The following is a 26,908-nucleotide window of genomic DNA, read 5'->3' as shown; positions in this document are numbered from 1 at the left end:
TCAAGCTCCCTAAACCCTAGGAAAGCCCGGTTGCGTTAGAAAAGCGGTAGGTCATTAAAGTCCAAATCTGACGGCAACTGATCGACGGTAGAGTTGTTAGAACTACAATCTGTGACACTCTTCAGGCAAATTGGGCTCGTTGGGTAATATGCAAATACGATCCGTAGACTTTGATTCAATTGATTGATCTGTTGTGGTTTTTTTTTTTTTTTTTTTTTTTTTTTTTCTGTAGATATTGCGCCTGGGCAGGGAGCTTAGGAGGGCCAATCTTAGACGCGCGTCATACCTAAACTTGAACTTCTAAACCCAGCATCGCTTTCCACGTACAGAGAGATATTTTGCCCGCTCCCGAGAGTTCAGCACGAGATTCTTTGCAAACCTTTTCCATTGCCAAGTATGCCAATGTCATACCAAGAGGCCAGAGCCATCAATCACTAAGTCAACATTGAGGTTTAGCAGTAGCCAGTCAATAGCCAGCGGAGCGGATAGGTTCTTAGTACGTACAGTAATGGGTTCACATCTTGCCTTGTTTTTACAATTTATTTACATATTCCAATTGATATTTTGCTTCTACTTGTTCATACAGCCCACCTGCTCACCTTGCACAACTCGGTGGACAGATGCCGGGCGAGAGCGCTTACTCTCTATTTTACTTGAAGCGGAACCGGCGAACGTTACGCGTACCAAAAAACGTATGCTCGGCGATTTCGTCTATTGGTGCCCGCTCCTCGGGCTGCCAGCGGAATATCTTTTGATAGAGATCAAAGAGCTGGTTCATGTCAGTCTCGGCCATTGGGTATTTAAGTAAAAAATCATCTTGAGGCGCAGTAGAAATGGCCCAGTCAGGGTAAGAGGGCAGCCGATCTGGGTTACTGACGGCCTGCTCCACCATATCGTCGTCGTATCCTGCCGTCCTATGCGCCAATAGGTGTCCTACCCCGCTCAGGCTGTCTCGCAAGTAGTTTGGGACGACTCCCTTAGCTTTGCACTTTTCTATATAGATTCCATACCCGTATTCGAGGGCAGCTAACTCCATCCAGTCCTCCTTCCCATCGTCGAGGTATACTTCTTCCCCGTTGCACCAGCGCTTGATTGTCCTACTATGGTGGTCTGAATTGGAAGTACCGTCGCTGTAGTCGTTGAGCATACGTCCGAATATATTGGGATTGCTGTCCTCGAGGTGGCTGCAGTCCGTGAACATCTTGCGGAAGTGGCTTTGGATGGCGTTGTCGTTGAGCACTCTACCTTCCTCGTTGAACCAGCATCTAAAAGCAGCTCTGTAGATACTTGGAAGGGGCCCTATAAATGCTTCGATGAATAGGACGCGGTCGAACCCGCAGCTTCTATTCCAAAAGTATTCCTCTTCGGGGTTAAAGGGTTCCCAGCCGTGAAATACTTCGCCGATAGTTAAGCCTAAGTTCCAAATATCGGTCTGGAAACCTAGGGACTGATGGTACCCAAAGATATCTTCTGGTGCTGCTAAGTCAAAGAGGATATGTTCGCGCCTACCAATTGGAGGTTGCGTAATATGGTACAAGTTATCAAAATCGATGATAGTAACTTCAGCCAAGCAGATACCCGAGCCGTAGCTGATTTCTTTAGACTGAACAAGGAAAGGGGGAACTCCAGGCCCAAGTTCCGATTCGGGCCCAGATTCTGATCCGACCGGCCGGATACGGATAAGCGTAGGTTTCCCAATAACCTTCTCCAATTCCTCTTCACTCCATTCATCAACCCCCTCAGCGAGCCGGATAAGAGCGCATTCAGACCTGAAGTAGCCATGGCAAAGACCATGCGAATGCATCGCCTCCAACGCCTTAACTAACTGGAAACAAATGTCTTTCAGTAGTTCCGGTATATGTCCATAGATAGGGGCTATATGCTGGATAGATGGGCCGAGAAGCGGCAGTACGAAGCAGATATGGCGTCCGTTAGGCCCATCGATCCAGAAGTACTCGAGGGGCAGCTGGAGGTGATTTTCTGCAAGTACTTGTTGGTCGATACTACTAAAGAGCTTAAGCGCTTTAAGTTCTATACAATCGGGCGTCGATAAGGTAGCCGTCTTGATTTTAACCGCACGCCACTTGCTAGAAAGCTTGTCATAGCATAACCAAATCGCCGAGGATTTAGTCTCCGCAAGTTTATTTGATACACAGAACCGGCCACCTTCGCCGAGGAGATCCCCCAGCATAACAGGATGGTAGCCGCCGGGCTTGTACTTACCGATAATATCGACTAGGCTACTTCTGTTCGTTAGGTCTCTGACCTTCACAGATTTCCCTATAGCGTCTATAAATACCTCTTCAACATCTTCCTCATCTTTTTCACACCAAGTAGGGTATCTAGCAGCAACAGCTGTATACTCCTCGGAGTAAGAGTCCTCAGACTCAGGTGGAGATACCGACACTGTATATTCTATACTTGTCATTTACAGTTTCTTGGTCGGTTGGTAGAGCCTTTGAGTTCCTGTGCGCTTTATGACTCTGTGAGCTGCAAATGTAATTGCTACTTTTAGGGTTCTTTTATACTAATTACCGCTATTATAGAGCTTTTTATTTAACTCTTGACCCCTCTTCGGCAGTATACAGATTGTGAACAATTTGAAGAGGATAATGGGATGTGAGAGCTGGAGGTCCAGTTAAGTTTCTTTATACCCTGATTACAAAAACAAAGAAGAAAAAAAGGGGATAGCTAGCTAGCTAAAAGTGAATTAGGTTTCTGCATGCTACCCGACAGTTGTAGGAGCCTGAGGCGGGAGTAGAGTGGGCCCTGTAAGCTATGCAGTGCAGGTGAAACAACTGACCTGCACCCGGAACTGTTCTCCTATAAAATTACCCTCCTAACTATTGTTACGACCACATTCTTCAGTTTTCTAACTGTTTAGCTTAGGATTCTGGAACCGAATTAGGTGGCAGCATTCGTAACATCTCTCTTCCATCGAAATATAGAAGATGACACTGTTTAAGCGTGGAATGATTCTGACAGGCCCAGGGAAATGGCTACTCCCCACGCAGTCGGGCCACGGCCAGCAGAACCCAAGTCCGTCCCTGGCCAAGCACATCTTCGACGAAGTTGGTAGCGGTACACAGGACGACCCTACGGTCGCCTGGCGTTTTGATCCGAGCACTCTTCCCAACTTTGACGATAACACGAAGCGAGCACATGTTGAGATTGCCAGGGAGGTTGCCAGACGTAATGGCTTCAACTGTGTCATTATCAGAACACAGGCTCATAGGAGGCAGTACAAGCCAGCCGAAAAAAGGAAAGGAAACCAAAACCGAAACCAAAACCCAGGAAAAAGGGAAACGATCCCGGCCGATCTCCACATAACAGTCTTCATGGGACCTAACACTCATAGAGCATGGGTAGGCGGTCACATCTATGTGGTAGCGGTTAAGGAGCCCAACGGCAGGACGGCTATACGGCAGATGGATGATCCCGCCAACCAGCGCTGTATCATCCCCAAGGGACTGGAGAAGGTGTCCGAAGAATTCTGGTTCGAGCGGAGGACTTGGTTAAAGGGATATAGACCTTGAGTGGCCCTGCTTGCGGTTGTTGGAGGCAGACTGGCAAAACCGGGCATCAGAGAGGTTCCAGCCAGGTGAGATCTCCCTAGAGGACTGCACCGTGGAAATAATACTGACCAACGCACTGCGACCGTATAGTTTGTTCCGGACCATCTCAGCAAAAATGTATCCCGGCTCCGAGGCCCAAAAGAGACGACCACAACCAACAGAGGAGATTTTGGTCAAACTCGGGAACCTAAAAGCACTCCGAAGCACAAGCGGGGGTTAACCATAGGCAAAGAGGACGGGAATCTACGAGGAGTCGAGGAACGCACTGGCATAGGATTGGAATATCAGCAGGTACCGCTGGTCTCAGATCCTCATCCCAGGAGAACTGAAGAGCAATCCATCCGCCGACATACCTTCAGAGGTATGGCTTGAGCTTGGGAGATACGCGAGAGAAGTGCTTGCTGCTCAAGATACCCGTCGCTTTGTCTTGGGCTTTACCATTTGTGGGTCTCTTATGAGAGTATGGATATTTGACCGGCTTGGGGGGATTGCATCCGAACAATTCGACGTCAACGAAGATGGGCTGCGGCTTGTGTCTACAATCCTCGGGTTCCTCTGGATGAGTGAGGAGGAGCTTGGGTTCGATCCGACAATCATGAGAGCAGGCGACCAACGATTTATTGAGATCGAACGGAATGGTTCAACGGAGCGCCTCATCATTGACAAGGTTATGAGGCGTGGACGTTGCGTCGCTGGGCGGGCAACGACATGTTGGAGAGCCCATCGTGAGGAAGACCCGCGGACGCCACTTGTCATCAAGAACTCATGGCAGTACGTGGAGCGTGATGAGGAAGGCGAGCTCCTCCATGAAGCGACCAGCAAGGCTGGCCTGAAACGGTCATCCAGCCAGACTGGCGCCCGTCTGCCGCCCAGCAAGCGATCCTGCTCAGAGTCTCCAACGAAGACCGACAACAGTGCAATGCCAAATCGGGTACATCGGCGTGTCATTCTTCGCGACTATGGCAAGCCCATCTATGAGGCGAGCTCACGAGTAACTTTGCTTGACGCGCTAGAGGGCTGCATCGAAGGACACGAGTCCCTGTACAAGGCCGGATTTCTCCACCGAGATACATCAATCAACAATCTCATGGTCAATGAGGACAGAGAGAATCCGTCTTGGCCTTCGTTCTTAATCGACCTTGACCTTGCCATCAATGTGGAACGAGAAATCGCTTCGGGAGCGAGAGAGAAGACTGGCACGAGAGCGTTCATGGCTATCGGTGCACTTCTGGACGAGCCTCATTCTTTTATGCACGATCTCGAGTCATTCTTCTGGGTGCTGTTCTGGATATGCATCCACTACAATGAGCCGGGCAAAGATATCGGTCCAACTGCGTTTGAGAGCTGGGATTACGACAGTGATGACAAACTGGCAGACCTAAAGAAAGGACAGGTATCTGACGAAGGGGATTTCATCAAGAGGGCAGAGAAGAACTTCACGCCTTACTACCAGCCGTTGATCCCATGGGTCAATAGACTACGGAGGAAGGTATTTCTGGGTGGTAAGAGGTGGAGGGAGCCAAATCTAGATCTGTATTCCGAGATGAAGAGTATCTTTCGCGAAGCCCGGAAGGACCCGAAGGTGATGGTAAGAGATAGCATTGTATGATAGAACTCAACTCAGGTCGAGCATGGAGAGTTAGACCGAATGCCTACCCCCCGTTATCACCAACCGCCGCTGCGCGTACGCTCAGCAAAGTGCGACCCATCGAGTCGGGTTGGACCAGCCACAACACGCTGCTATCTACAGCCTGCACGATGAAACTTTGATTGTGGTGTGGAGACAGAACTATGAACCTGGACGTCTCTGTCTTCTCTTCTCTCTCTTCTCTCTCTTCTTCTCTCTCTCTCTCTTTCGTCTTTTTTTTTTTTTTTTTTTTTTTGGCTGCGAAGACCTTGTTTCCTGCGGCAGACAGTGGGTCCGACGCACCTCAGAATCCGAGCAGTTCAAACTTGCTGAAATGGAATTAGGCAGCAACAATATATTTGGCCGACAACCACATGCAGAGCACACCTTTCTGGACGATTTGAGGGCTGTCGGATGAGTCCATTTGCCGAGGCAAACAGCCTCCGAGCCCAGCGCGGGGCAACCACCGAACTTCAGGAACGCTCCCGACCGTCACGACGTTGCCACAACCACGAGTCTGTGGATGTGAACGGTCTGTCTAATGCGGCTATGGACTGGCGAATCCGGCTTTGGCAACCGCTCTGGAAGCTCTCCTGAGCTAGTCTTTAACGACCGGGCTGAGGGCCGTACGGAGAAGGCCATTGACGTGGCTGCTCCATTGCGTGGGAAAGGCCTGGAGTCTGCTCACTTGTACGCTCCCCGATCTCACGCCACCAGCGAAGAAGGCGAGGCAAAGGTGACGGGGTCACAAAGGTGACAAGCATGGCGCGGTTCACTTGTCTTCTATGCGAGAAATCCTTTACAAGACGAAACTCTCTCACCACACACTCCCGAGAAGAAGCACAAGTTCGAGCACCCATTCCCATGCCCCTAATGCCTCGGCGACGGGCGAGAACCTGCCACGATTTCTAGCTCAGTCGAATGGAGCACTCACGCCGAGAACTTGCACGGCAAGAATAACGCGCCAACACTTGCCAAGGCGGACCATCCTGGGGGAGTCGAGGCTCGTGGCTGTAGACCGCAGAGCAGGGAAGCTGGCGCCAAGCGAGGTAGAGACGACAAGATCACAGAGCCGCTCATCCTGGAATTCGAGACCTCTTGGGGAGCCTTTGCTGAAAGCGCCATATGCCCAACTTTGATGATGAGCTCGGCGCGATGTGGCCCGATCAGGATATTCCGTCCTTTAATTCCCATCCTGGGGCCAAAATCACCGGGGGACGGCCTTTGTCTCAACTTGGGAGGCAGCTACGATAGTACCGGCAGCGATTCCGGCAGCGATTCCGGCAGCGACAGCTCCGACAGCGATAGTTGCGGCTCTCTTCTTTCTGCCATCTCTTCAGAGGACACGGATACTCTGCTCGAGTGGGCAGAGCCGCGTGTCTCTACCTATGTGGCCGACCCTACTCTGCTGGCGGATACGGATCAGCGCCACTGGCCATCTATCCATGACATGGATGAGGCAGTGTGGGAAGGCGTGGGTGTCTGATCATGATGAGCTCGATACGATGGCAAGCAATTGGGTATATGCATGACTGACAAAGGGATAATTAGTGGCCTCAGCAGATCACAATATTCTAATCTACAACTTCGGCGTCGCCGCCATTCGCATGGAGAAACTCGACAACATAATTAATCCACAAGCCCCATGGGTACATACTCCCTCATCATCCAACAACCAAGTCGGTCGTCCTGATCTCAAACATCCACTGACCATCCCATATCTTCATGCAGAGAACCTCATTCACCTCCATCTGCCCGCCATAGGGGATATAATCAAGGGAAGCGGGCTGGAGTCTCCGTCCGTCCGTCCCGCTCGGCGATGAATTCCCTCCATTGGGGGAAGGCTTGAGCGCCTTCATGAACGTCCGGATGCGGCGGTTGCCTCTGACTTGGCCGTACGACACCCAAACGGGGGACTCGAAACCGACCACTAAGGAGGGCTCGTCACGAACCCCCACCCCCTCCCGGCTGCGCCTTCTTGAAGGTCGGCTTCGGCGTTATTTCGAGAAGCAGCTATGTGGAGAGATCGCGAGTGGGACAGTCCTCGGCGTCTTTCCGTGCCGACTCGTGTCGGAGGAAGGAACGTTTTCCTGGGCGGCCTGGTCGTCTGTCATGGTTAACTCACATGCCATAGTCGTCATCGTCGCCGCCGCCATCGCCGTCACTGTTGTCCTTGAACACAAAAGCCTGGTCGACGGGAATGGGCGGCGTTCGGCTCTTTTTTCTTTCCTGCCGCCTAGGATGTCTCCTGTGACACACTGACACGCCTCTTGCCTCTGGTTTGGTTCGAAGTGTGGACATCCATCGTGATTCAATTGCGCTGTGTTTGGTCGATAGGAGCGATATCGTGAATTTGAGGGGGAGGATAGTGAGGGGCGGTCAACGTAAGGAGAGGCAAGATAAGGACGAGACTGGTGATGACTTCCTCAGTGAAGTAATTGGCCGCTCGGCAGGGGTGCTGAGGTCAGGCGACTGCGGGGCACTGTCGGGACAGGCATGGTGTAAGGTAAGGGTGGTGGAACGAGTTCTATCCCTGAGCATCTGGTTGTTAGTTGCCGCCCCTCAAAGTGACAGGGCCTGTCAGGGAAGAGCGTATCGCCTGACTTCTCCTCCTTCCCCTTTGAGCAGGCTGGCGTACTGGTCGGCATGGAACAAGTCGGTTATCCTTGTGAGCGGGCGGTCGTTTGTAGTATAGTACAGTCTAGGCAATAAATTGAAGAGATGCTTAGCATCGTTACTCGCCACTTATTGGTCCTTGTAAGGCTACTGTTCTGGACTTTATGCTATCTATATGTTAGTCAAGTCCTCGGAAACAGAATTCTCCTACACTAAGAATTTATACACATATTGCTTGGCGGCAGCAATGCCTGGGGAAGCCCCTGGATTAGTCTACTGTCCAACACACGTCGCTGTACTCGGCTTGTGTCCAGCTTGGAACGATATGCCGTGCTTACACGGCACGGTCACACCCGGCGGGGAGAAGGGCCCAGGGCTCTGGCAACCTTAGCAAGAGGCAAGAGGAATATTGGAACCAGATATGACAGGCTGAGCCCAATGGATTTTCTTAGCTCCACACGTGTAATCCGCCGTCCGCGTTTGGATGAAGCGCTGGGAAGGCTATGTACTTGTCAGGGATCATGATTGATCCGGTTGCTTAGGTAGCCTGTCCCTCACGCACTACGGGAACCACAGTTCAGCTTGCAGGGCAATCACCGTCACTGCAAAGGAAGACACAGACAGTCAAACTAGATTGAGAAAAAAATAGTAATTGCTATCGCCATACGCCCCAAATGCAGGTCCCAAACGCCGGATCCAAGATATGCAAAGTTTCGTTCCACCCGTGTCATAGTTCCACGCCTGTGGGTCGTGACTCTCCCCTCTTTTATTTTTGCATGAGTGGTTTTACTTATCGTCATCCGCAAGCAAACGTAGGGTTGTAGTGCGGATGACGTCCGGTTGCGTATATTTCGAACCTCTGGCGTGGATTTCGATACCCTCGCCTTCCCGAGGACGGCTGGAGTGTTCCGTCGCTTTGGGTGCCGCTGACGATTGGAGAAAGTTGTTCTGATCACCGCCTCCTTTCTCGACGGGTGCCGGACGGAATGGATCCATCGCCACTCGACATTGTTCAATCCAAGACAGGATGACCTCGTGTCATCGCAAGGTTTTTTCGGCATATTCCAGGCGTTGGCGAATGGCTCTTTCCTGTTGTGCTCGGTATGCTGAACCTTCCATACCCGTATCGCTGGCTTCCCTCCGAGTGTTATCCATGTCTGTCTGTAGTCCATCCCGTTCCTTTTCCTGCAGCTCATGAAGTCTGAGATAGTAGTCTTGAAACTCAATCCAATTCTGTTGCCGACTCTGCTGTTGCGGGTCCAACAGTAGGTGAACGTTGCCGTCCAATCCATGCGCCCGTCGACGTTCGCGAACCTTGTCCACAAACGTGCTGAATGATTTGTTTCGATAGCGGTATCGTCGTCTTCGCTGAAACTGTCGGAAATTGTGCCAATCCGACTTCTGGGCACAGAGCACCAAATCACCTGTCGATGAGAACGATTGCCAATACCCCACTATCTGCCGGTACTCCTCGGGCGGGTTTCGAACGGGGACGTCGAGGTGGGTAGCAAGGAGGACAGCCGTCACTTTCCAGGTCCTGACGAGCCTGGGCTTCTAGCAGGCGAGATTCTTCGTCATCTTCTTCCTCGTCTGGAGGCGGTGTAATAGTTCTGCGTTAATTATCGGGTCAGTCTTTGGGGAGATATTTTTGGGACGTGTGGACGAACTGCAGTCTCAACTGGAGATCATCAGCGTCAGGATGATCTGATATCAATCGCTGCCTGCAGAACACGGGGAGTTAGCTTGATGAGCTGGCATTGTTTGGGTATGTCAGTAGTCCATACTCTGCTTTCTTGAGAACTGTGATGCGTTGGGACTCAGGGAGTGTCTCGACGCCTGGGACGGCGATAATACTGTCGGCAGAAACCCCAGCATTAGCACGGCCAGTCGGCGTTTTGGTGTGGAAGGGCATCAAGAGGCAATCACGTTACCTGATATCGCCGTATGTCTCGACCGTAGCTCGTGCAACTAAATCGTCGACCAAAGATTCAGCTGGTGCGATCATTGTGATGCGGAGAGAGGCTAAGCTGTGGTGATTTTCCTATGCACCAAGTGGTGGGTTATTTTCGATGAGGTTGGCATACACTTTGCCAAGTGAACAGCGCCCCCACTGAGCGGGATCCACAGGTCTGCACCAACAGGCCTTACATAGATCGTGGAAAACTCATTGGCTAATAAGCCCGGCCTTTAGGGGTTGGCGGGGAGAGACTCACAAGCGACCTCGATCCCGCTTTTACCTCATGGCCGTGATGCATCGCAAGGTCAAACACTGCTCAGGGGGGTGTACGACTCCTTCGAACTTTACACATGGCCACATTGTAGCCAATCGGTTTGTGCGAGGCGGCGCGATAGCCGCCCCATCCCAATACTAGCTGCATAAATAAGCATCATTTCTTCGCGTTAAGACCTTACCTTGGGGCGATTCATATATAACGCCATGGACGGTCCTGGTAATGGCAGCCACCCTTCTGTCGATCATGTCCCCGCATTTGCTTGACACATCTCGTTTCTCCCCAGCCACTATGCATGATTGTGATGTCCTCGCCGTGAGTACGGCGCACGATCAGAAGAATAAGGCGGGTAGTGCGCTGGAACTGGAGCACAACTTGAGGTGGTTCTGCAAAGCAACTGGGAGTGTGGCCTTGGAGCCCACCCTAGACAGTCGTGAGACCACCCCTGCCGAAGACTCACCGTCGGACGACGAGAAGGAGGAGGAGGAGATGGCCAGTAACGTCAACCGTCTGGTTGTGTCTTTCTCGACGCTGCTGGCATTGAACAACTTTGAGAACGGGCTACAACTGAGCACGAACCCGATCTCGTCTCATATCCTCCTGGGCACCGCGGGACGAAGGGAATCAGCGGTAGGCAGGCAAGTCGAACTGCGATTATGTCTGGCCTCTTACCAACCAGAGTTTACTGTAACATCTGGCTTCACGACTACCGCTCCACGCACAGCACCGCAGTCGGCCAAAACGGCCTGAACCAGAAGGAAGTGCGGAGGAAGGAGACCTGGCTCCTGGCATACCCGCCCGGCGCTTCCGACGGATTCGAAGAGACGACGATCCACTGCAGCAGCCTCGCCATCAGGATTGAGTTTCCCAACCACAGGATAGGAGCCCCTCGCTACGTCGAGAACCTGCGGGCCTTTGTGGAGAAGTCCAGAGAGCTGCGGAGAGGAGCAAGGTCAACCCCCCAGACGTTGAGGCGCTTGGCTTGGACAGCGTGCCGTCGACCCAAGCACCTAGCGAGGCACCAACTCCGCGTGACAGGCTCGTATACTACATGGTCAAGGATGTTGGAGCGGGGCGTTTGGTAGAGTCGTGAAGATCATCAAGGCACGAGATGGGAAGGCCTTTGCCGCCAAGATATTCAACCCTCCACCAAACCGAAACAAGAGGCTGCGGAACGACCCTGACCCGGACTGGCTCATGAATATCCGGAGAGAGTTTGCCACCGTGAGAGACAATCCCCATGCCAGTTTCTTTGCTGCCCCGCTTATCTATCCCGCCTACGACATAGGACTAATCTTACCATACTTATAGCCGAACGTGGTTCAGGTGTTTGAGTTTCGGGAGGCCCCAGAGCCCGCCATCATCATGGATTACTATCCCCTTAGAAACATCACCGACGCCAGCATCGCTTACGACGAGTACGTCACGGCTTGGGGACAGATACTCGACGGCCTCAAGCACCTCCATATAAAAGGGGTGGCCCACCGCGATCTTAAACCCGGGAACATTTTGGTCGAGAGGATTTGCCGATTTTAGTATGGTCAAGGTTGCAACCAACACGGCTCTGCTGCAGACCTTCTGTGGCACGTTCAAGTACGCGGCACCCGAGGTGTTCCCTGGTCTGAGTACCGGCCATGGGACATCTTCTCGCTAGGCGTCATGGTCTACGAATGGATGTACCACCTTCCGAATCCCCCAAGGGTCCCCGTAGCGAGGAAGAGGGACGAGAAAGTCTCTGACAAGCAGTGGTGCTCTTGGCTTGATGAATGGGTCTGGCTACTCCTCGACAGGTTGGAGGACTAAGAAGACGACCCCGCCATACGGATCCTGGTTCGCATGATCGAGCCCAAGGTCACTGCACGATGGTCTGCGATCCAGTGCCTGGCGCAAAGTTTCAGGAGTCGCCTGTTAAAAAGGAGGGCGTCTGACGGCCTGGTTGCCTGCGCAAGCGACCCGGACGACTTTGACCTTCCCGTTGGGGAAGGGGACGACCTTGGGACAAAAACGCCGACTCCGGCGCCCATCGTCTAGCGAACCGGCAGCCACTATTATAGATGGGGGCATGTGGGATAAAGACTCGGTGAACTCGCATCTGCGACTAGGTAGAGACTGGAAATCAGTCCGTTTGGTAAGTCACTTTGGGTAGTCGAGAACATACTCGGAATTCCTACAATGGGACGAGACAAGCGGCCGAAACGACCATCTCTATTATTCTAACTATCAGGAGCTTCGTCGCTTGTTCTACGACGAGTTGTACCGCGCCATGGGATCCGTCTCTGACGAGGGACAAGAAGCGAGCTCGCACGACAAAAGTGCAACTAGCCAACACGGCCATGCGTCACAGACCAGATAGATCCCTCAGCTGCGATCATCAGTGTCTGAGAGTCCGTTAATGTTCCGGGTATGGTCGTTCGTGACAGAGATAAACTACGTATAGTAACCTATAGCGTATTATGTTAGAAAATGGAATGGGAAAAATGAACCAACTTCTCACTCCGGCTCAGAAGGATCAAACCACACCCGAATCCTTCAACACCATTCCATGCTACCTAACCATCCTACGATCAATTCATTACCGACACTAGCGAAATCGGCTTCCGCTTTTTACTCACTGTTCAACTGTCTGGGGATCCGTTTTTGGGCCACTGAGCGCAAGCAGCTCACGGCACGTCGAAATCCGCAACACGTGATTTCCGCGACTTCGCGGACTGCTGCCTGACCGAGCCCAGCTGAATTCTAAAGCTGCAGCATGATTGTTCTCACATTCTCCAGCCCAGAGCCAACGTACTCAGCGATACGGCCGTGTCGTCGTCGTCGATCTCGATAGCTTCCCACAGTTTGTTTTTGCGCAACCACCCAACCGCCTTATTTAGCGACAACGACGAAACCATGCGGCTCGTCAAATGCGCCGATGGCAACGAGCTCAGCCTAACAGGCGATCTACCTCCCGACAAGATCCCCCCCTACGCTATCCTATCGCACACATGGGGGTCAAATAGCGATGAAATCACCTACAGAGACTTGATGGACGGGACCGGCAAGGATAAGGTCGGCTATAAGAAGATCCGGTTCTGCGCGGAACAAGCGAAGCGCGACGGCCTGGATCACTTCTGGGTCGACACTTGCTGCATCGACAAATCGGACCCGATCGAACTGCAGAGATCCATCAACTCGATGTTTCGCTGGTACCGAGATGCGACTCGATGCTATGTGTATTTGTCGAACACCTCCGTTGCAGACGGCGAGCGGAATGGCCGGCAGCCCGAGCCTGCGTGGGATTCGACTCTTCGAGGACACAGATGGTTCACTCGAGGCTGGACGCTCCAAGAGCTTCTCGCACCAGCATCGGTGGAGTTCTTCAAAGAGGGGGGCCAGCGCCTTGGTGATAAGCTTTCTTTGGCGCCAATAATCCACGAAATAACGGGCATTCCTCTCCAGGCACTTCGCGACAACCGTCTTTCCCGGTTCGATATCGAGGAGCGATTCAAATGGGCAGAGAAGCGCGAAACTACGTACGAAGAAGATTGGGCATATTGTCTTTTGGGGATCTTTGGCGTTTTCATGTTACCGAACTATGGCGAGGGAAAGGACAATGCGGTCCGCCGACTACGGAAGGAGATTGCTGAAGCTTCAGAGCAGCCAGAACGATCGGAGAGCCGGCCAAATCCATCGATCATGATCCCCTTCAGCCGCGATGAAGACTTTGTCGCGAGGCAGGCTCTTCTCGACCGGATATCCCGAAGTTGTGGCAGGCCAGGGTCTCGCACTGCGCTTGTCGGCCTAGGCGGCGTCGGGTATGTATCCCTCCGTCCTGCACAGTAAACTGGCAATAGCTGACTGCTGCGAAGCAAGTCCCAGCTGGCTATCGAATATGCATACCGGATCCGAGAGCGATCGCCTGAAGCGTGGGTCTTCTGGGTTCATGCGAGCAATGCGGCCCGCTTCGAGCAGAGTTTCCGAGGAATCGCAGCGCATGTCAGAATCCCAGGGCGGCATAATCCAAAGACCAACATATTCCAACTGGTGCACGATTGGCTGGGCGACGAGCGGAATGGACGTTGGGTGCTTATTCTGGACAATCTTGATAACGCCCGCTTCCTGACGGCTTCGTGTGTCGGCGGAGACGGGCACCCTGCCGACATAGACAGCACGAACTCGCAGCCGCTTATCCGGTGCCTTCCGCAATGCCAGCATGGATCGATTCTCGTCACGTCGCGAAGCAGAGAGGCTGCATCAGAACTGGTCGAGGACCGTGATATCATTGCAGTCGATCCGATGGACAAGGAGGATGCGTTAACACTCATGCGAAGGAAGCTAAGCCAGCACGAAGTGGGCGATGGCATGGACGAACTCGCTACAGCACTCGAGTACATGCCGCTTGCTATCGCTCAGGCGGCTGCTTATATTTCGCAAACATGGCCGCCATACTCGGTGCTGCAATATCTCCGCAAGTTCCGGAAGAGTGACCGGCAAAAGGCGGGCCTTCTTAGCTACGAGAGTGGAAAGCTTCGTCGAGATGCGAGCGCTAAGAATTCGATCCTCATTACGTGGCAGATATCATTTGACCACATCCGTGACATCCGACCATCGGCGGCCGACATTCTATCGCTTATGAGCTTTTGCGACCGGCAAGGCATTCCAGTAAGTCTGCTTCGGGGTCAAGACGGGGAAACAAAGAGGAAGGCAGAGCAAGATGAGAAGCCAAGACAGAGCAATGCAGACGGTGACGATGGCGCAGTATTTGGATGGGACGACAGCAACGGCGACGACAGTGACGATGACGACGGCGGTAGTGACGACGAGGTTAATGACGGATTTAAGTACGACATAATAACATTGCAAAACTTCTCGTTCATCTCTACCAATAGAGACGGAAAATCTTTTGAAATGCATCGGCTAGTACAGCTAGCTACACTGGAATGGCTCGAAGCCCACGGACAGCAGAATCACTGGAGGCATCGTTTTCTTAAAAGGCTCTGCGAATTGCTCCCGACAGGGGAGTACGAGAACTGGGCGGAATGCCGAGCTCTTTTTCCGCATGCCAAGTCGGCAGCAGCAGTTGCTCCAAAGGAAGAGGAGCCGTTGCAGGATTGGGCAACAGTACTATACAAGGCAGCTTGGTATGCATGGAGGATGGGGAATGGAGCTGAAGCGGAAAAATTGGCTATACAGGCGATGAGAGCGAGGAAGAAGGTACTGGGACAGGAGCACGACGAGACATTAGATTCGATAGAGATGGTAGCGTTAACGCATATGCTAAGAGGCCAGTGGAAGGAGGCCGAGCCGCTGTTTGTGCAAGTGGTGGACATGAGAAAGAGGGTGCTGGGGTCGGAGCATGCCTCTACACTGACTAGTATGGCCAACCTGACGTCGATATATAGCAATCAGGGCCGATGGGCAGAGGCCGAGTCGCTGGAGGTGCAAGTGATGGAGACGAGTTCGAGGGTGCTGGGGTCGGAGCATCCCGATACGCTGGCTAGTATGACCAACCTGGCGTTGACATATATGAATCAGGGCCGATGGGCAGAGGCCGAGTCGCTGGAGGTGCAAGTGATGGAGACGAGTTCGAGGGTGCTGGGGTCGGAGCATCCCGATATGCTGACTAGTATATCCAACCTGGCGTCGACATATAGGAATCAGGGCCGATGGGCAGAGGCCGAGTCGCTGGGGGTGCAAGTGATGGAGACGAGAAAGAGGGTGCTGGGGTCGGAGCATCCTGACACGCTGACTAGTATTAACAACCTGGCGACGACATATAGCAAGCAGGGCCGATGGGCAGAGGCCGAGTCGCTAGGGGTGCAAGTGATGGAGACGAGAAAGAGGGTGCTGGGGTTAGAGCATCCTGACACGCTGACTAGTATTAACAACCTGGCGACGACATATAGCAAGTAGGGCCGATGGGCAGAGGCTGAGTCGCTGGAGGTACAAGTGATAGAGACGAGAAAGAGGGTAATGGGGTCAGAGCATCCGGATACACTGGCTAGTATGGCCAACCTGGCGTTGACATATATGAATCAGGGCCGATGGGCAGAGGCCGAGTCGCTATTTGTACAAGTGATGGAGACGAGTTCGAGGGTACTGGGGTCGGAGCATCCCGATATGCTGACTAGTATGGCCAACCTGGCGTCGACATATATGAATCAGGGCCGATGGGCAGAGGCCGAGTCGCTGGAGGTACAAGTGATGGAGACGAGAAAGAGGGTACTGGGGTCGGAGTATCCCGATATGCTGACTAGCATGTCCAACCTAGCGTCGACATATATGAATCAGGGCCGATGGGCAGAGGCCGAGTCGCTGGAGGTGCAAGTGATAGAGACGAGAAAGAGGGTGCTGGGGTCGGAGCATCCCGACACGCTGACTAGTATTAATAACCTGGCGACGACATATAGCAAGCAGGGCCGATGGGCAGAGGCCGAGTCGCTGGGGGTGCAAGTGATGGAGACGAGTTCGAGGGTACTGGGGTCGGAGCATCCCGACACGCTGACCAGCATGAACAACCTCGCTGTCACCTGGGAAACCCAAGGTCGTCTTGATGACGCACTGGATTTGATGGGTCAGTGTGTTCGGCTTCAGCAGAAAGTACTTGGTCCGGATCATCCCTATACACGATCCAGCCTCTCTATGCTACATAAGTGGCAGGAAGCGAGTATTATCACGATGGCACAGACGATGCAATAGCTAGAAGTTCAAATGGAGGAATGTGACGAAGTCTTAGATATTGGGGAACTTACTCTAGGTATAGTAGTTTAAATCTTTATCCCATACACACAGCAGATGTATGCTGGCTTTACGAGGTATGTGAGCTAGTTCGCTGTAAATCCAGACGGTTTGTCAGGTGATTCCGTGGCCTTATATAAGCAAGGCTGCGCTCTGGAGGGACATTTGATCGTGGGAATGCGCACGGTGTAAGCACCAAGAGGCCCAAAAGCGGGCCCTCAGACTGTTAAACAGTAAAAAACAGAAGCCGATTTCGATAGCGACTGTACCCAATCCCCTCAACCCGGCATGCAAACTCAACACGTCATCTCCCATGCAAACCCGCTCCTGAAAATCCACCCCGATCACCCCTGCACCATAAATCACCAATCCAACCCCGCCCTTCCCTTCCCCTTCCACATCCCCATCTCCTGTCCCGCCATAGCCGTGATCACCATGTCCCCCAGCCGTCCCACGACCGGCTCCACCGCCGCCCGCTCCGCCCGCATCCGCGCGCGCTGCTTCACGCGCGTGTAGAACACGGGGCAGTCCTTGCTATCGCAGGGCACGCCGACCTCGCCGGCCTCGGCCCCGGCCTCGAGCGGCGCAAACCCGGCACAGCTCTGGCACACCTTGACGACGTCGGCGTACCCCCGCTGCTCGGCGTTGAGCCTGGCCTGCAGCAGGACCATGGTGGCAGCCGGGTCGGCGGCGCAGCGGCCGCAGAGGGGGAGCTTGTCGCCGTCGTTCCTGGCGGCGGCGGCGGCGGTGGCCGGCCTGGTTTTGGACATCTTGACGGAGCAGGCTAGGCACGAGGTCGAGCTCATGAACCATTCCAGGGTTTTCTTCCTGCTGTTGTTAAAGGCTGAGAAGGCAGACGCCGTCTCCAGCCGGCGGACGCGCTGCACCTTGGGCATCTCGTCGTACCACGCGCGCACGTTGGCGCCGACCAGGTTGAAGATGCGCTCGAGCGGCGGGATGATGTTCTTGGAGATGTAATACTCGGCGTCGAGCGACGCGTGCGGGCTGTCGAGCAGGTCCTCGGGGGCCACGCACCGGTCGATCAGCCGCGCGCCCGGCGCCCCCGAGATGACCACGTACGGCACGCGTTCGCCGTACTGCGGCTCCGCGCGGGCGTCCTCGAGCATCCGCTTCGTGCTGATGAGCGCCCCCGCCGGCCCGGGCCCCTTGCCGCTGTATGTGCCCAGCCTGACCTCCCTCGCAAAGCAAAAGTCCTGCACCGAGACGGCGCCGCGCATGATCTTGGAGCATTGCGACTGGAAGTACTCCTTGACCTGGCTCAGGTCTGCCGTCTCGAACAGGATCTTGAGCGCCTTCTCCTCGATCTTCTGCTCTGCGGGTGTCCCGTCGCGACGAACCGTCTCGATCCCCTTCGCGTCGAACTCCGGGACGGTCTGGTCACGGCTTTCGTATTTGTACCCGACATAGCGCTTCTTGGCGAGTAATACGCACGGGTGGTATACCTTCTCAAACTTGAGCTTCACTGGCCGCGGGTTCATGTCAGTGATCTCCTTGGCCATCTCGGCGCCGATCTCGAACGCCTGCTCGCGTGTCCGGCCCTTGAGGTAGACGAACAGGCTGTCGGTGTCGCCGTAGACCACCTCGGCGCCCCAGCGCTCGACCGAGTGAATGTAGGCAATGGCCCGTTCGAGCGTCTCGCGGCCTGTCTGCACGATGCTGTCCGCAATCTCGGAGCAAGGCATTCTGCCGGAAAACGACGCCGACGTGTACCCGTAGGTGACATTGGCAAGAAGCTTCAGCGCCAACTGTCGATTGTTGAGCAGCTTCTGCAGGGTTCTGTCGTCCTTGTCTTGCTTCATCCCGCTCTTGACCATAACTCGGGTCTCAAGAATCTCGGTCAACATCTTCGCGAGGAGGGATCTCCGGATCTCGGCCTTAGTATACATCATCCCGTTTGGCGCAACGTTGATGTGGTCTTTCAGGAGCTTCAGGAGGCCGTTCCTCCTTTTGAACTCGGTGAAGCCCATCTTGTTCGTGCCCCGCCAGTCGACGATGCGGCCAAGAAATGTCGAGTAGCAGTAGTTGTATGCAATCATGACGCTGGGGTATAGACTCTGAAAGTCCAGGACCAGTAGAGGACTCGGGTAAAACGCGCTCTGCGGCTCCATTACCAACGGGAGACACTCCAGAGCGTTTTGGCCGCCGACTTGCTTCCTGCTGGGCGAAACGAGGATGAAGTTCTCCGGCTTAGCGATCCGGAACATGATGGATTCGACCTTGAACTGCGAACCCCTGGAGAAGACTGAGAAGAAATCCACGCCAAGTAGTCTTGCCTGCTCGCTTGTTCTAGGTATTAGCTCGTTTGCCTCCAGTATCTCAATGTCCATGCGTGTTCTCTTGAGGTAATAGCGGAGCACTTTGCTCAGATCTCTGGGCTGTCCACTTGTGTACCACTTCGTCAAGATCTGCCAAGAGTAGTGCGGTATGCGGCGATGCAAAAGATGCCAAACGACATTCTCCATCGTGTATTGGAGCAGATCGAGCTCACCCCGCATGGCTCTCCAGACGTTGATCATGTGTCTGCCAGTCACATGGATCATCGACGTGGTGTTGAATCCCCAGCGGTCCGTTTCCCTCCCCGACTTGCCATGCGACTCGGCTTTCGTACGCGAGAACTCGTTGCACAAGTCGTATTCATACTTGCGCATTGCCCGCTCGATAAGGTATCCCCAGGAGCTGCCATGCACCTCGTAACCCGTGAGGATATCCGGGTCATGAGTGCGCACAATCTCTACCATCCTGACCATGACATCGAGTTCCGAAGACTCTTCGACCACGTCGACAGATGTCTGACTGCGTATCTTCTTGGCGAGCGAGCCGTCTTCCGAAAGGACGACAATCCCAGACATGGTGCTGTCCGGGGCTTGGCTGCTGTACAGACACTGCTCGTCGGATCTCAGGCACCAGAAGATACATTGAACTTCGTCTTCCTCCGGGTTCGGGACCAGCTTGCCCCTGGTGTTGACATGTATCTCGAGGCTCATGGTACTCATATATTGTGCTTCGTGTTGGACGCTGGTCGACTTTTGTTTCTGTGAATACTTGAAGCCATGTGTGTTCTTTGGTGTCGCCCCGACGATCTGAGAGAGCTCCGGTTTGCCGGCTTGCGTTAAAGACGGAGGTCGTGTAGAGCCAGACTGATCAGGGGCTTTCTTCTTCTGCTTCTCGGTCCACCACTTGCTCACTTCGGCAAGCGTAGGGGGTGGCTCGGCTATCTCCCAGCTCCTGAGAGTACATCGGCTTCGTTGCTTCTCGAAGCCTAACTCCAGCTCGGAAAGATCGGCGCTCAGCTCTTTCACACCGTACGTCGCTGGGGACCGACCAGTTGCATCGAAAGCCGGCAGATATGGAGCAGTGTTCCCCTTTAATCGGTATTCCCTGCCCGCGTACTCCCTTGGCCGTGGCGGCACATCCTTATCGTTGCTATAAAAGGCGTCCTGGTAGATGACATCGGGCAATCCATATAACTGCATTGTCGAGCATACCTCTTCCGCTGAAGGCGGTGCGTTGTTGATGAGAAACATTGTCGCCGAACCACCCCAGTGAAGTCCTGGGGCCGGGGGCGTGGCAAACGGATCGGATGAGAACACTGAAGACAAAGTTGGCGAGTGCCCAGTGCTAATCTCCTGAACGGGTACTAGAGGATCGAAAGACACCTGTTTCTTAAGTATATCATCTTCACTCCCTTGTGAGGTGCCTTGCTGACTGAGTCTCAAAATTGTGTTTGGATCGTTAGGATCTTTAACCACAGGGAAGTTGAGAGTTTTGTTTCCAGACGACTTCACGGAGGCCCCTTTGAGGGCAGGTCGGCTTGGTTGTGATGACTGGGATTGCCGTAAAGATGTGCCCTTGGGTTCGAATCCCCTCGAGATGGTCGAAACCTGAGACTCTTCGGCAAGAAACTCGGATTTGTCGGAAGGTGGACTGGGTGGTTGATCTTGGCTGAAAAATCTCGGTCGTTTGGGCGGCTCATTGTTCTCCAAGTCAGAGGTAAAACGCTTGAGGTCACCCGGCCTGGCAATCTGGGAGCTGTCGGGATCCTCATCTCTGGATGTTAGCTCCCACAGCATCGCCTCGTCAACAAGCTGGCTGGAAAGCGGAATGTATGGCCGCTTCCCAGAGCGCAGTCCGCTGATAGCAAGCCCACCGGCGAGGTTACCAACGGTCTGCTCCAGATTGAGGATGATCTTTCGCTGTTGCACATCTGAATCCCCTTTCATGGATTGTGGCGGTTTGTTGATACGCATGTGATTCCTTGCAGACGCCCTGCTAGAGTCTCTAGACTCTTTGTTGTCGTCGGGCTTGCCAGCTCCTTCAGCGGTTTGTCCCTCTTCAACAACGCTTTCGTCAGGATCATCATCCGGAAAGAGCCTTTTATCTTCTTGAGCGACCTCGAGCTCAATGATTCCTTTTTCATCAACTTGGATACTGCTGGCCACATCTTGATGCCCTTGGAACAGCCTCTGCTCGAGACCCAGAGCAGGCAGCAATTTCTCCGGAAACAAATCCTCAACGGACTCGATGGCTGTTTGGACCGTATCCTCGAATGGGTCCGGTTCGACGTAATTTGAGAATGTGAATTCGGTGTTATTCTGCCCGCTCTCCAGTTCGATCAACTGCTGGATCTGCTCGCGGTATTCGTCTTCGTGGATCCAACCCGGCGGTTGTGAGTCACGCGGATCCGCAGACATGGAAACCAGTGCCTCTTCAGTAAACGGGCTCCCCTCAGCGAAGTTGCCCATGCGTTTCTTTCTACGCTTGGTCTCGTCTGCCCACAGGCCAGCCATGCTGTGAACGAGCTTCAAGCCGGGCGGAATGGGGCTTTGCCGTTCGATAAAGTCGTGATGTAAGCGCCGTTCTTGTACAGCCTTGCGGTTCAAGATATCTTGGACGCAGATGTCAACCTCGATGGAGCAATAGCTGGCCCGAGGAAGGGAGCCATCATCAGTGATAGCCTCAGGTCGGATGGTGTTGCTGTCCCAGATGCGTGGGGGATCGCCAGGGCCTGCCGGGTCCGGGACAGGGGCTCGGAATCTGACCTTCCCAGCCTCAATGTAGTCGCAGCCGTACAGGTTGTAGTCGGTCATGAACTGGAGAAGATACTGTAGGTGCGCCTCGTAGGGCTGGAACTTCCGGCCCATAATGAGGCCCTGCAGAAGGAGATCGGCCAGGCGAGTCATGAAGAGCGGGCTGAGCATGTAGATTTTCAGGTAAAAACGGTATCCAACGTAGAATCCGTAGAAAGGCACGCCCTTGACGAGGGTGATGCGGGCAACATAGCTGTGCGGTTTGCCCTCCTTGCGGAAACTGACGGCCAACGCATGGTCTATGGACAAATGGAACCTGAGGATGTATTCCGAGACTGCACGGCAGGTTAGTGAGGCCGTGATATGTCGGGGTGAGAAGGGAGAATATCCACCTGCGGCTTTGTCCAGGGGCCCTCGGTACTCGACGTAGAGATAGGGGAAGGCGCCGTGAATGTGAGCGCAGACCTTTTGCCCTGTCTCGGTCGACCCAAACACGCGAATGACGGGGACTTTGGGTTGTCTCGCAGCCTGCGAAGGGCGAACATCGTTCCGCAGCTGCGGGTCATAACGAGTCGGCGTGGCTTGGTAGTGGTCGATGCAGTTCAATCGGACACGGAACACGTCCATTGTGATGGTCTTGTCGAGGGTTAGAGGGAAAGATCATTTTTGGGGGGGTTGTCACAGGATGGATAACCGGCATTTTTAGCGAACCAGGACGTGGTTTGGACGGCTCGGCAATGTGAGCGGACCTCTTTGTTACCCCAATATTCCGGCCATGACGCGTTGGGTGCCGTGGCTGTCGCGCCGCAGCCAAAGTGGGTGTCGCCAAACCACGTGAATCTTACAAAAAAAGAACATCATTGTCCTGCCACACTTCAACAACTACCGCCAATGCGAGGATCTAAAAAAGTGACGGAAGAAGTCGCAAGCCCCACACCTTTGAGCGTTGAGCTGCTTTGCTGATGTGCCATTACACGAGTGCAATCGGCAGGATTCTGATGCACCGGCTCTGGCGTCATATTGCTCTCGCAATCTCTCCGCCGCCGGCCCCCTTCTACGAGACAAGAGACGGTGCTGATTATCTTGAGAAGCTCAATTCCCACTAAAAATAGCGCGCTTGCAGATTGAATGGCATTGCAGGTTTGGGTTGGAAACCTTGCTAACAAATACCGAGTTGGCCACGTGCTGTGCGAGTTTGCCGAGAAACACAGGGCGGAAAAAGAGAGAGAGCCGGACACATTTCGAGAGAAGAATGACGCTAATACGGACACTGACTCTGACTGTATGGACAGAAACTCTAGCGGCGGTGATGTCAGAAGGGTAAGATCATCCCAGGAGGGGGGTGATTGCTAGGGTCCGGCAAGATCAGACCCACAATTTGCCATCTCCATCTCCCAACCGTAGACAGTCCTGCGTCCCAGAAACAACGGGGCACGAAACGATGGCGGGCTTTAACGCAGTAATCCCAGCACGAAATCCAGAAAAACGTAGCTTGGAGGTCGGAGGGCGTGGTGTAGTGGACGCCATTCTGTCATCGTGCAAAGCCAACTGCGAAGTTATGAGAAGTTGAAGCGGGGAATGCAAGCGTTATTTTGAGAAAGCCATACTGCCGCTAAGTAAACCTTCAGAGCTTTGCTGGCTGCCCACAGCGGCCTAAGCGCTGCTGTGCCTTGCAAACACCACCACAGCCCCACTTTTCTAAGGCCCCCCGCTTCTGACAGGCCAGAGCGCCAGTCTAGCAATATACTTGAAGGTGTAGATACTGCGCAGAAAGGGTCCAGAAACGTATTTTCTAATGTTTTCGTCGGTTTTCGTCGGATTGAAGTGATTCTTGGGAAATCTAGACTCGTTCCTTGTTAGATCCGCTTCTAGAACACGCCTATTCGACTGAAGCAACCATATGATCTTGTGCCCGAAGGCTCTCAAGCACAGAGCGCTCCACGCCCGGCCTCGAACCAAGGACAAAGAATTGAACGGGGACTAGCTATAGGAGCGCCCACGATGAGAGGTAGAACTAGCAATTCAGTGCGAGGAGGGTAGATTTGATTTACGATCTAAAAAGAAACCAAGGTAGCGGAGCCGAGAAAAAAAGAAAAAAAAAGAAGCCCTAAAAGAAGAGAAAAAGGGGGTGGGTTGCCCCAGTCTTAAGGCTCTTGCCACCATGAGCACCTCAAGACTTGGTCGACGGTTAGTCTAGCCGTCGGATCCGGCTTTGTCATTCCAGATATCATATCTAATGCCGCTTCACCAAGTTCACTCCCCCACACCTCGAATCGTAGTTCAGGTTGGTCCTTCACCGCACGCTCAGCTGTTGCTGACGCTCTCTCCAGAGTACTGTGCTCGCGACTATCGACTTGTTTGAGGAACCCTTCGTTCACAGGCCCGAAATAAGTGAAGTGCCGAGTCAGAATCTCTTCGTGCGGAGTAATGCCAAGTTCCGCTAGCTCCGCGAGCGCCTGCTTATCCTCCAAGAGCAGGAGGTCCCCGCCCCCAAGAGCATATATACACTGCAAACAAAGTTCAGCATGAATTCTTGAAATCCGACATGGCTTACTTACCACCAGCCCATACGAGAATATATCAGACGCTTTTGTCATACCACTTCCGGTCTGTCCTTCTGGGCTCCGCCACATGAAATTCCCTAGTGCCACCCCTGTTCGAAGTGGCATTGCTCCAACCTGCTTGTAAGCAATGCCAAAATCGCCCAGGGCTGCATCGGTAACAGTTTTGTTCCCCTCTTTATCACAGGTCCAATTGACGAAAATGTTATCGGGTTTCACATCTACCAAGAACCTGAACGGTTAGAGGTTTTACATAACCAACTTTCGAGTCGTAGAGAGCATACCGAGATGGAGCCAGCCTTTGGCATGGAATTCCTCGATTGCCTCGCCTACGTACCGCAGGATCTTCTTCAGTTCTGTAGGAGGAAAGCCGGGATCGGCCCGCATCAAGTCAAGCAGAGTGTCTGTGAAGTAGGGATAGACAACAATGCGGTCGTCCGGGTTGAAATCAATGGGCATCCGAAGCCGACGGGAGCTTGCAAACTCGTCTGCGAGGCGTCGGGATAGATCGAAGATCGACTTCGATTCTTGCTTAAAAACGACGGACTCATTCCCGTGCCTGAGAGACTGTTAGAAAATATGATGAAATTGCGAGATGAGGGTTGGAGCTTGAGACATACATGGCTTTGAAGATGGTGGGGTTGCCGTCCTCATTTTTGTGAAGTACTTCGCCTCGGACATACTGGCGACCGGATGCACCCAATATGGTGGATACCATTCTAACGCTTGCGCGGTAGGTGTAGGGAAGCCGACGGACGGGTTGGGTAAGATGTTTAAACATCGAAGCAGAAATCAATTGGAATGAGTTGATTGCGCGGAATGGGAAAGCACAATGGAGAGATGGTCAACATTGAAAAGCTTTAAGGAGCGGTCAGGATGCTATGACTGCGGCGTCCTACCTCTGGCTTGTATACCCCATGCAGGTTTTCCCCTCTGCAAGTGGCATGCCTTAGAAAGAGGCTCCCATGGCACCCCCGCAACCGCTGAGCCCGCCTGGGACAGAATTGTGATTCCCGAAATGCATTGGCTCAGGTGTCGTAGCACAGTGGTGAGCATGCAGTGTCGACGCAGGGATCTCACGTCGGATCACATGTTTGTGACTTTGAAATACTAAAAATGAGCTGAATCCCTCCGATTAGCTGAATGCTATCCCCAACCCAAAATGAAACGAAAAAAATGAAAAATAAGAAAAATAAGAAAGGAGAAAAGAGAAAAGAAAGATTCACTGTATCGAATGCAGATGAGTAATGTAGGTCCCGACTCCGAAATCTGCTTTTACCCGTAAAGTAGACCCTTGCCTTGTTTCCTCTCCACTTCTCCAGCACCCCAGCCAGCCAGTAACCAGAACTCCTGCTAGTACCAACATCAAGCGCTGGAAAGACGAATGGGAACTGGCCATGCCCGAAATATGAGTACGAGCACGAATGACACCGGCTGTGGTGGAAGTTCGAGTTGGGGATATACCAGGACGAGACAGCTCCTAGTACCAACGCCGACTAGCTTATTAGTGAAGAGTGACTCTTGCTACGTAGTATAAAGAGCCCTGGCCCGGCCTACAACGATCCCTATTTTGTAAGTGTTATTTGCCTCCCTCTCCGTTTACGATACCTACTGTATATAGACTGCTTTCCACGACAGAGTTACGACCTCCAGCCCTCACATACAGAGACTAGATGACCGAGCTGATGAAAAAGTACCGCACCCTTCATCAAGGAATGCGACTATAACGGCGTATACGTTCTCTCGGATATTCCCAACCGCGTGTTTCAACTTGCTGCGGTTTCCTTTAGCGGGTATTGAGTTGGGAAAAACAGTTCCCAGAGGGCAGGGTCCCTCTGGTCAGAGGGACACAGTTGCTAGGATGGTGCGCCGGGGGCTGGAACTTGCTGTGGGCCCATTTTTCTTTTGCACCATAAGTAGGGCCGCCCTGACCATTGCTCCTTAGGATAATCAATTCAGTACTCTTTTCCATACCTATTGCAGGCTCAATTGACGAGCTTTCTTTGCGTACAAAGTGATCTCCCTCTGATCAGAGGGAGTTCTATCTGTATATGTTGTTTTGACCTTAATTAGGTTGCAGAGACTCGATCTGTGGTGGTATCGCCTGGCCTGTCTTGTCTACCTTGTCTGTCTGGCTGTTGGCCATCTTTGCCCTCCCCTTTGTTTTGGTGGGTATGTGGTAGATGTGTGTTTCTGCACCATTTCAATATTAAAGGAGATAGATTATAATATCTTAATACCGAAAAGATCTTAACTAGTAGGCGATATCTTTATAAGCAGCCTTCTATTGTTATAGAGAGACTGATCTTTACGGATTAGAAGTCTCTGGCGTGAGAGAGTTTCCTACGGCGTTCTTATCTACCTAGTATCATGATATTATTATCTAGTATTATTCGGTTGGTCTTCCTAGTCCTTGTTCGGAGACTCCTATTACAGCTCCTCCCTACAGATATAGCTGGCAAGCAGGACTCAACGAAAATGGACCGGGGTCGGTATATATGCTGCTAAAACAACTTTCTAAGCTGCAAGCGCT

General features: G+C 53.0%; 9 protein-coding genes across 9 annotated transcripts; 5 read left to right on the top strand and 4 right to left on the bottom strand.

Moving 5' to 3' along the window:
* Window positions 1-649: 649 nt before the first annotated feature.
* On the bottom strand, window positions 650-1,201 carry MFIFM68171_02190 (uncharacterized protein; the record flags this gene model as incomplete). Its single annotated transcript, XM_071057612.1, has 2 exons — window positions 650-947; window positions 1,011-1,201. The coding sequence occupies 2 exons, from the start codon at window positions 1,199-1,201 to the stop codon at window positions 650-652; spliced, it is 489 nt and encodes a 162-aa protein (XP_070913713.1).
* A 1,771-nt stretch (window positions 1,202-2,972) lies between these two features.
* Window positions 2,973-3,536, top strand: MFIFM68171_02189 (uncharacterized protein; the record flags this gene model as incomplete). Its single annotated transcript, XM_071057611.1, has 1 exon — window positions 2,973-3,536. One exon carries the CDS (start codon window positions 2,973-2,975, stop codon window positions 3,534-3,536), a length of 564 nt encoding a protein of 187 aa, XP_070913712.1.
* Window positions 3,537-4,029: 493 nt separating this feature from the next.
* Window positions 4,030-5,184, top strand: MFIFM68171_02188 (uncharacterized protein; the record flags this gene model as incomplete). Its single annotated transcript, XM_071057610.1, has 1 exon — window positions 4,030-5,184. One exon carries the CDS (start codon window positions 4,030-4,032, stop codon window positions 5,182-5,184), a length of 1,155 nt encoding a protein of 384 aa, XP_070913711.1.
* Window positions 5,185-9,238: 4,054 nt separating this feature from the next.
* On the bottom strand, window positions 9,239-9,823 carry MFIFM68171_02187 (uncharacterized protein; the record flags this gene model as incomplete). The annotated part of the gene is made up of 4 exons (XM_071057609.1): window positions 9,239-9,428; window positions 9,486-9,539; window positions 9,603-9,671; window positions 9,750-9,823. The coding sequence occupies 4 exons, from the start codon at window positions 9,821-9,823 to the stop codon at window positions 9,239-9,241; spliced, it is 387 nt and encodes a 128-aa protein (XP_070913710.1).
* Window positions 9,824-10,340: 517 nt separating this feature from the next.
* MFIFM68171_02186 (uncharacterized protein) lies at window positions 10,341-11,852 on the top strand (the record flags this gene model as incomplete). Its single annotated transcript, XM_071057608.1, has 5 exons — window positions 10,341-10,679; window positions 10,805-11,001; window positions 11,135-11,291; window positions 11,361-11,467; window positions 11,750-11,852. 5 exons carry the CDS (start codon window positions 10,341-10,343, stop codon window positions 11,850-11,852), a joined length of 903 nt encoding a protein of 300 aa, XP_070913709.1.
* A 1,086-nt stretch (window positions 11,853-12,938) lies between these two features.
* Window positions 12,939-15,941, top strand: MFIFM68171_02185 (uncharacterized protein; the record flags this gene model as incomplete). Its single annotated transcript, XM_071057607.1, has 2 exons — window positions 12,939-13,843; window positions 13,898-15,941. The coding sequence occupies 2 exons, from the start codon at window positions 12,939-12,941 to the stop codon at window positions 15,939-15,941; spliced, it is 2,949 nt and encodes a 982-aa protein (XP_070913708.1).
* Window positions 15,942-16,034: 93 nt separating this feature from the next.
* On the top strand, window positions 16,035-16,727 carry MFIFM68171_02184 (uncharacterized protein; the record flags this gene model as incomplete). Its single annotated transcript, XM_071057606.1, has 1 exon — window positions 16,035-16,727. The coding sequence occupies one exon, from the start codon at window positions 16,035-16,037 to the stop codon at window positions 16,725-16,727; it is 693 nt and encodes a 230-aa protein (XP_070913707.1).
* A 401-nt stretch (window positions 16,728-17,128) lies between these two features.
* Window positions 17,129-22,441, bottom strand: REV3 (DNA polymerase zeta; the record flags this gene model as incomplete). The annotated part of the gene is made up of 2 exons (XM_071057605.1): window positions 17,129-22,149; window positions 22,207-22,441. The coding sequence occupies 2 exons, from the start codon at window positions 22,439-22,441 to the stop codon at window positions 17,129-17,131; spliced, it is 5,256 nt and encodes a 1,751-aa protein (XP_070913706.1).
* Window positions 22,442-23,958: 1,517 nt separating this feature from the next.
* Window positions 23,959-25,093, bottom strand: MFIFM68171_02182 (uncharacterized protein; the record flags this gene model as incomplete). Its single annotated transcript, XM_071057604.1, has 4 exons — window positions 23,959-24,321; window positions 24,373-24,596; window positions 24,660-24,934; window positions 24,996-25,093. The coding sequence occupies 4 exons, from the start codon at window positions 25,091-25,093 to the stop codon at window positions 23,959-23,961; spliced, it is 960 nt and encodes a 319-aa protein (XP_070913705.1).
* Between the last annotated feature and the right edge of the window lie 1,815 nt (window positions 25,094-26,908).

The sequence above is a fragment of the Madurella fahalii genome (assembly GCF_045866475.1).
Source record: "Madurella fahalii IFM 68171 DNA, scaffold_1, whole genome shotgun sequence".
In the NCBI taxonomy this organism is placed as follows: Eukaryota; Fungi; Ascomycota; class Sordariomycetes; order Sordariales; genus Madurella; species Madurella fahalii.
Note: the sequence above shows the minus strand (reverse complement) of the source record. Positions and strands in the feature narration are given on the sequence as shown.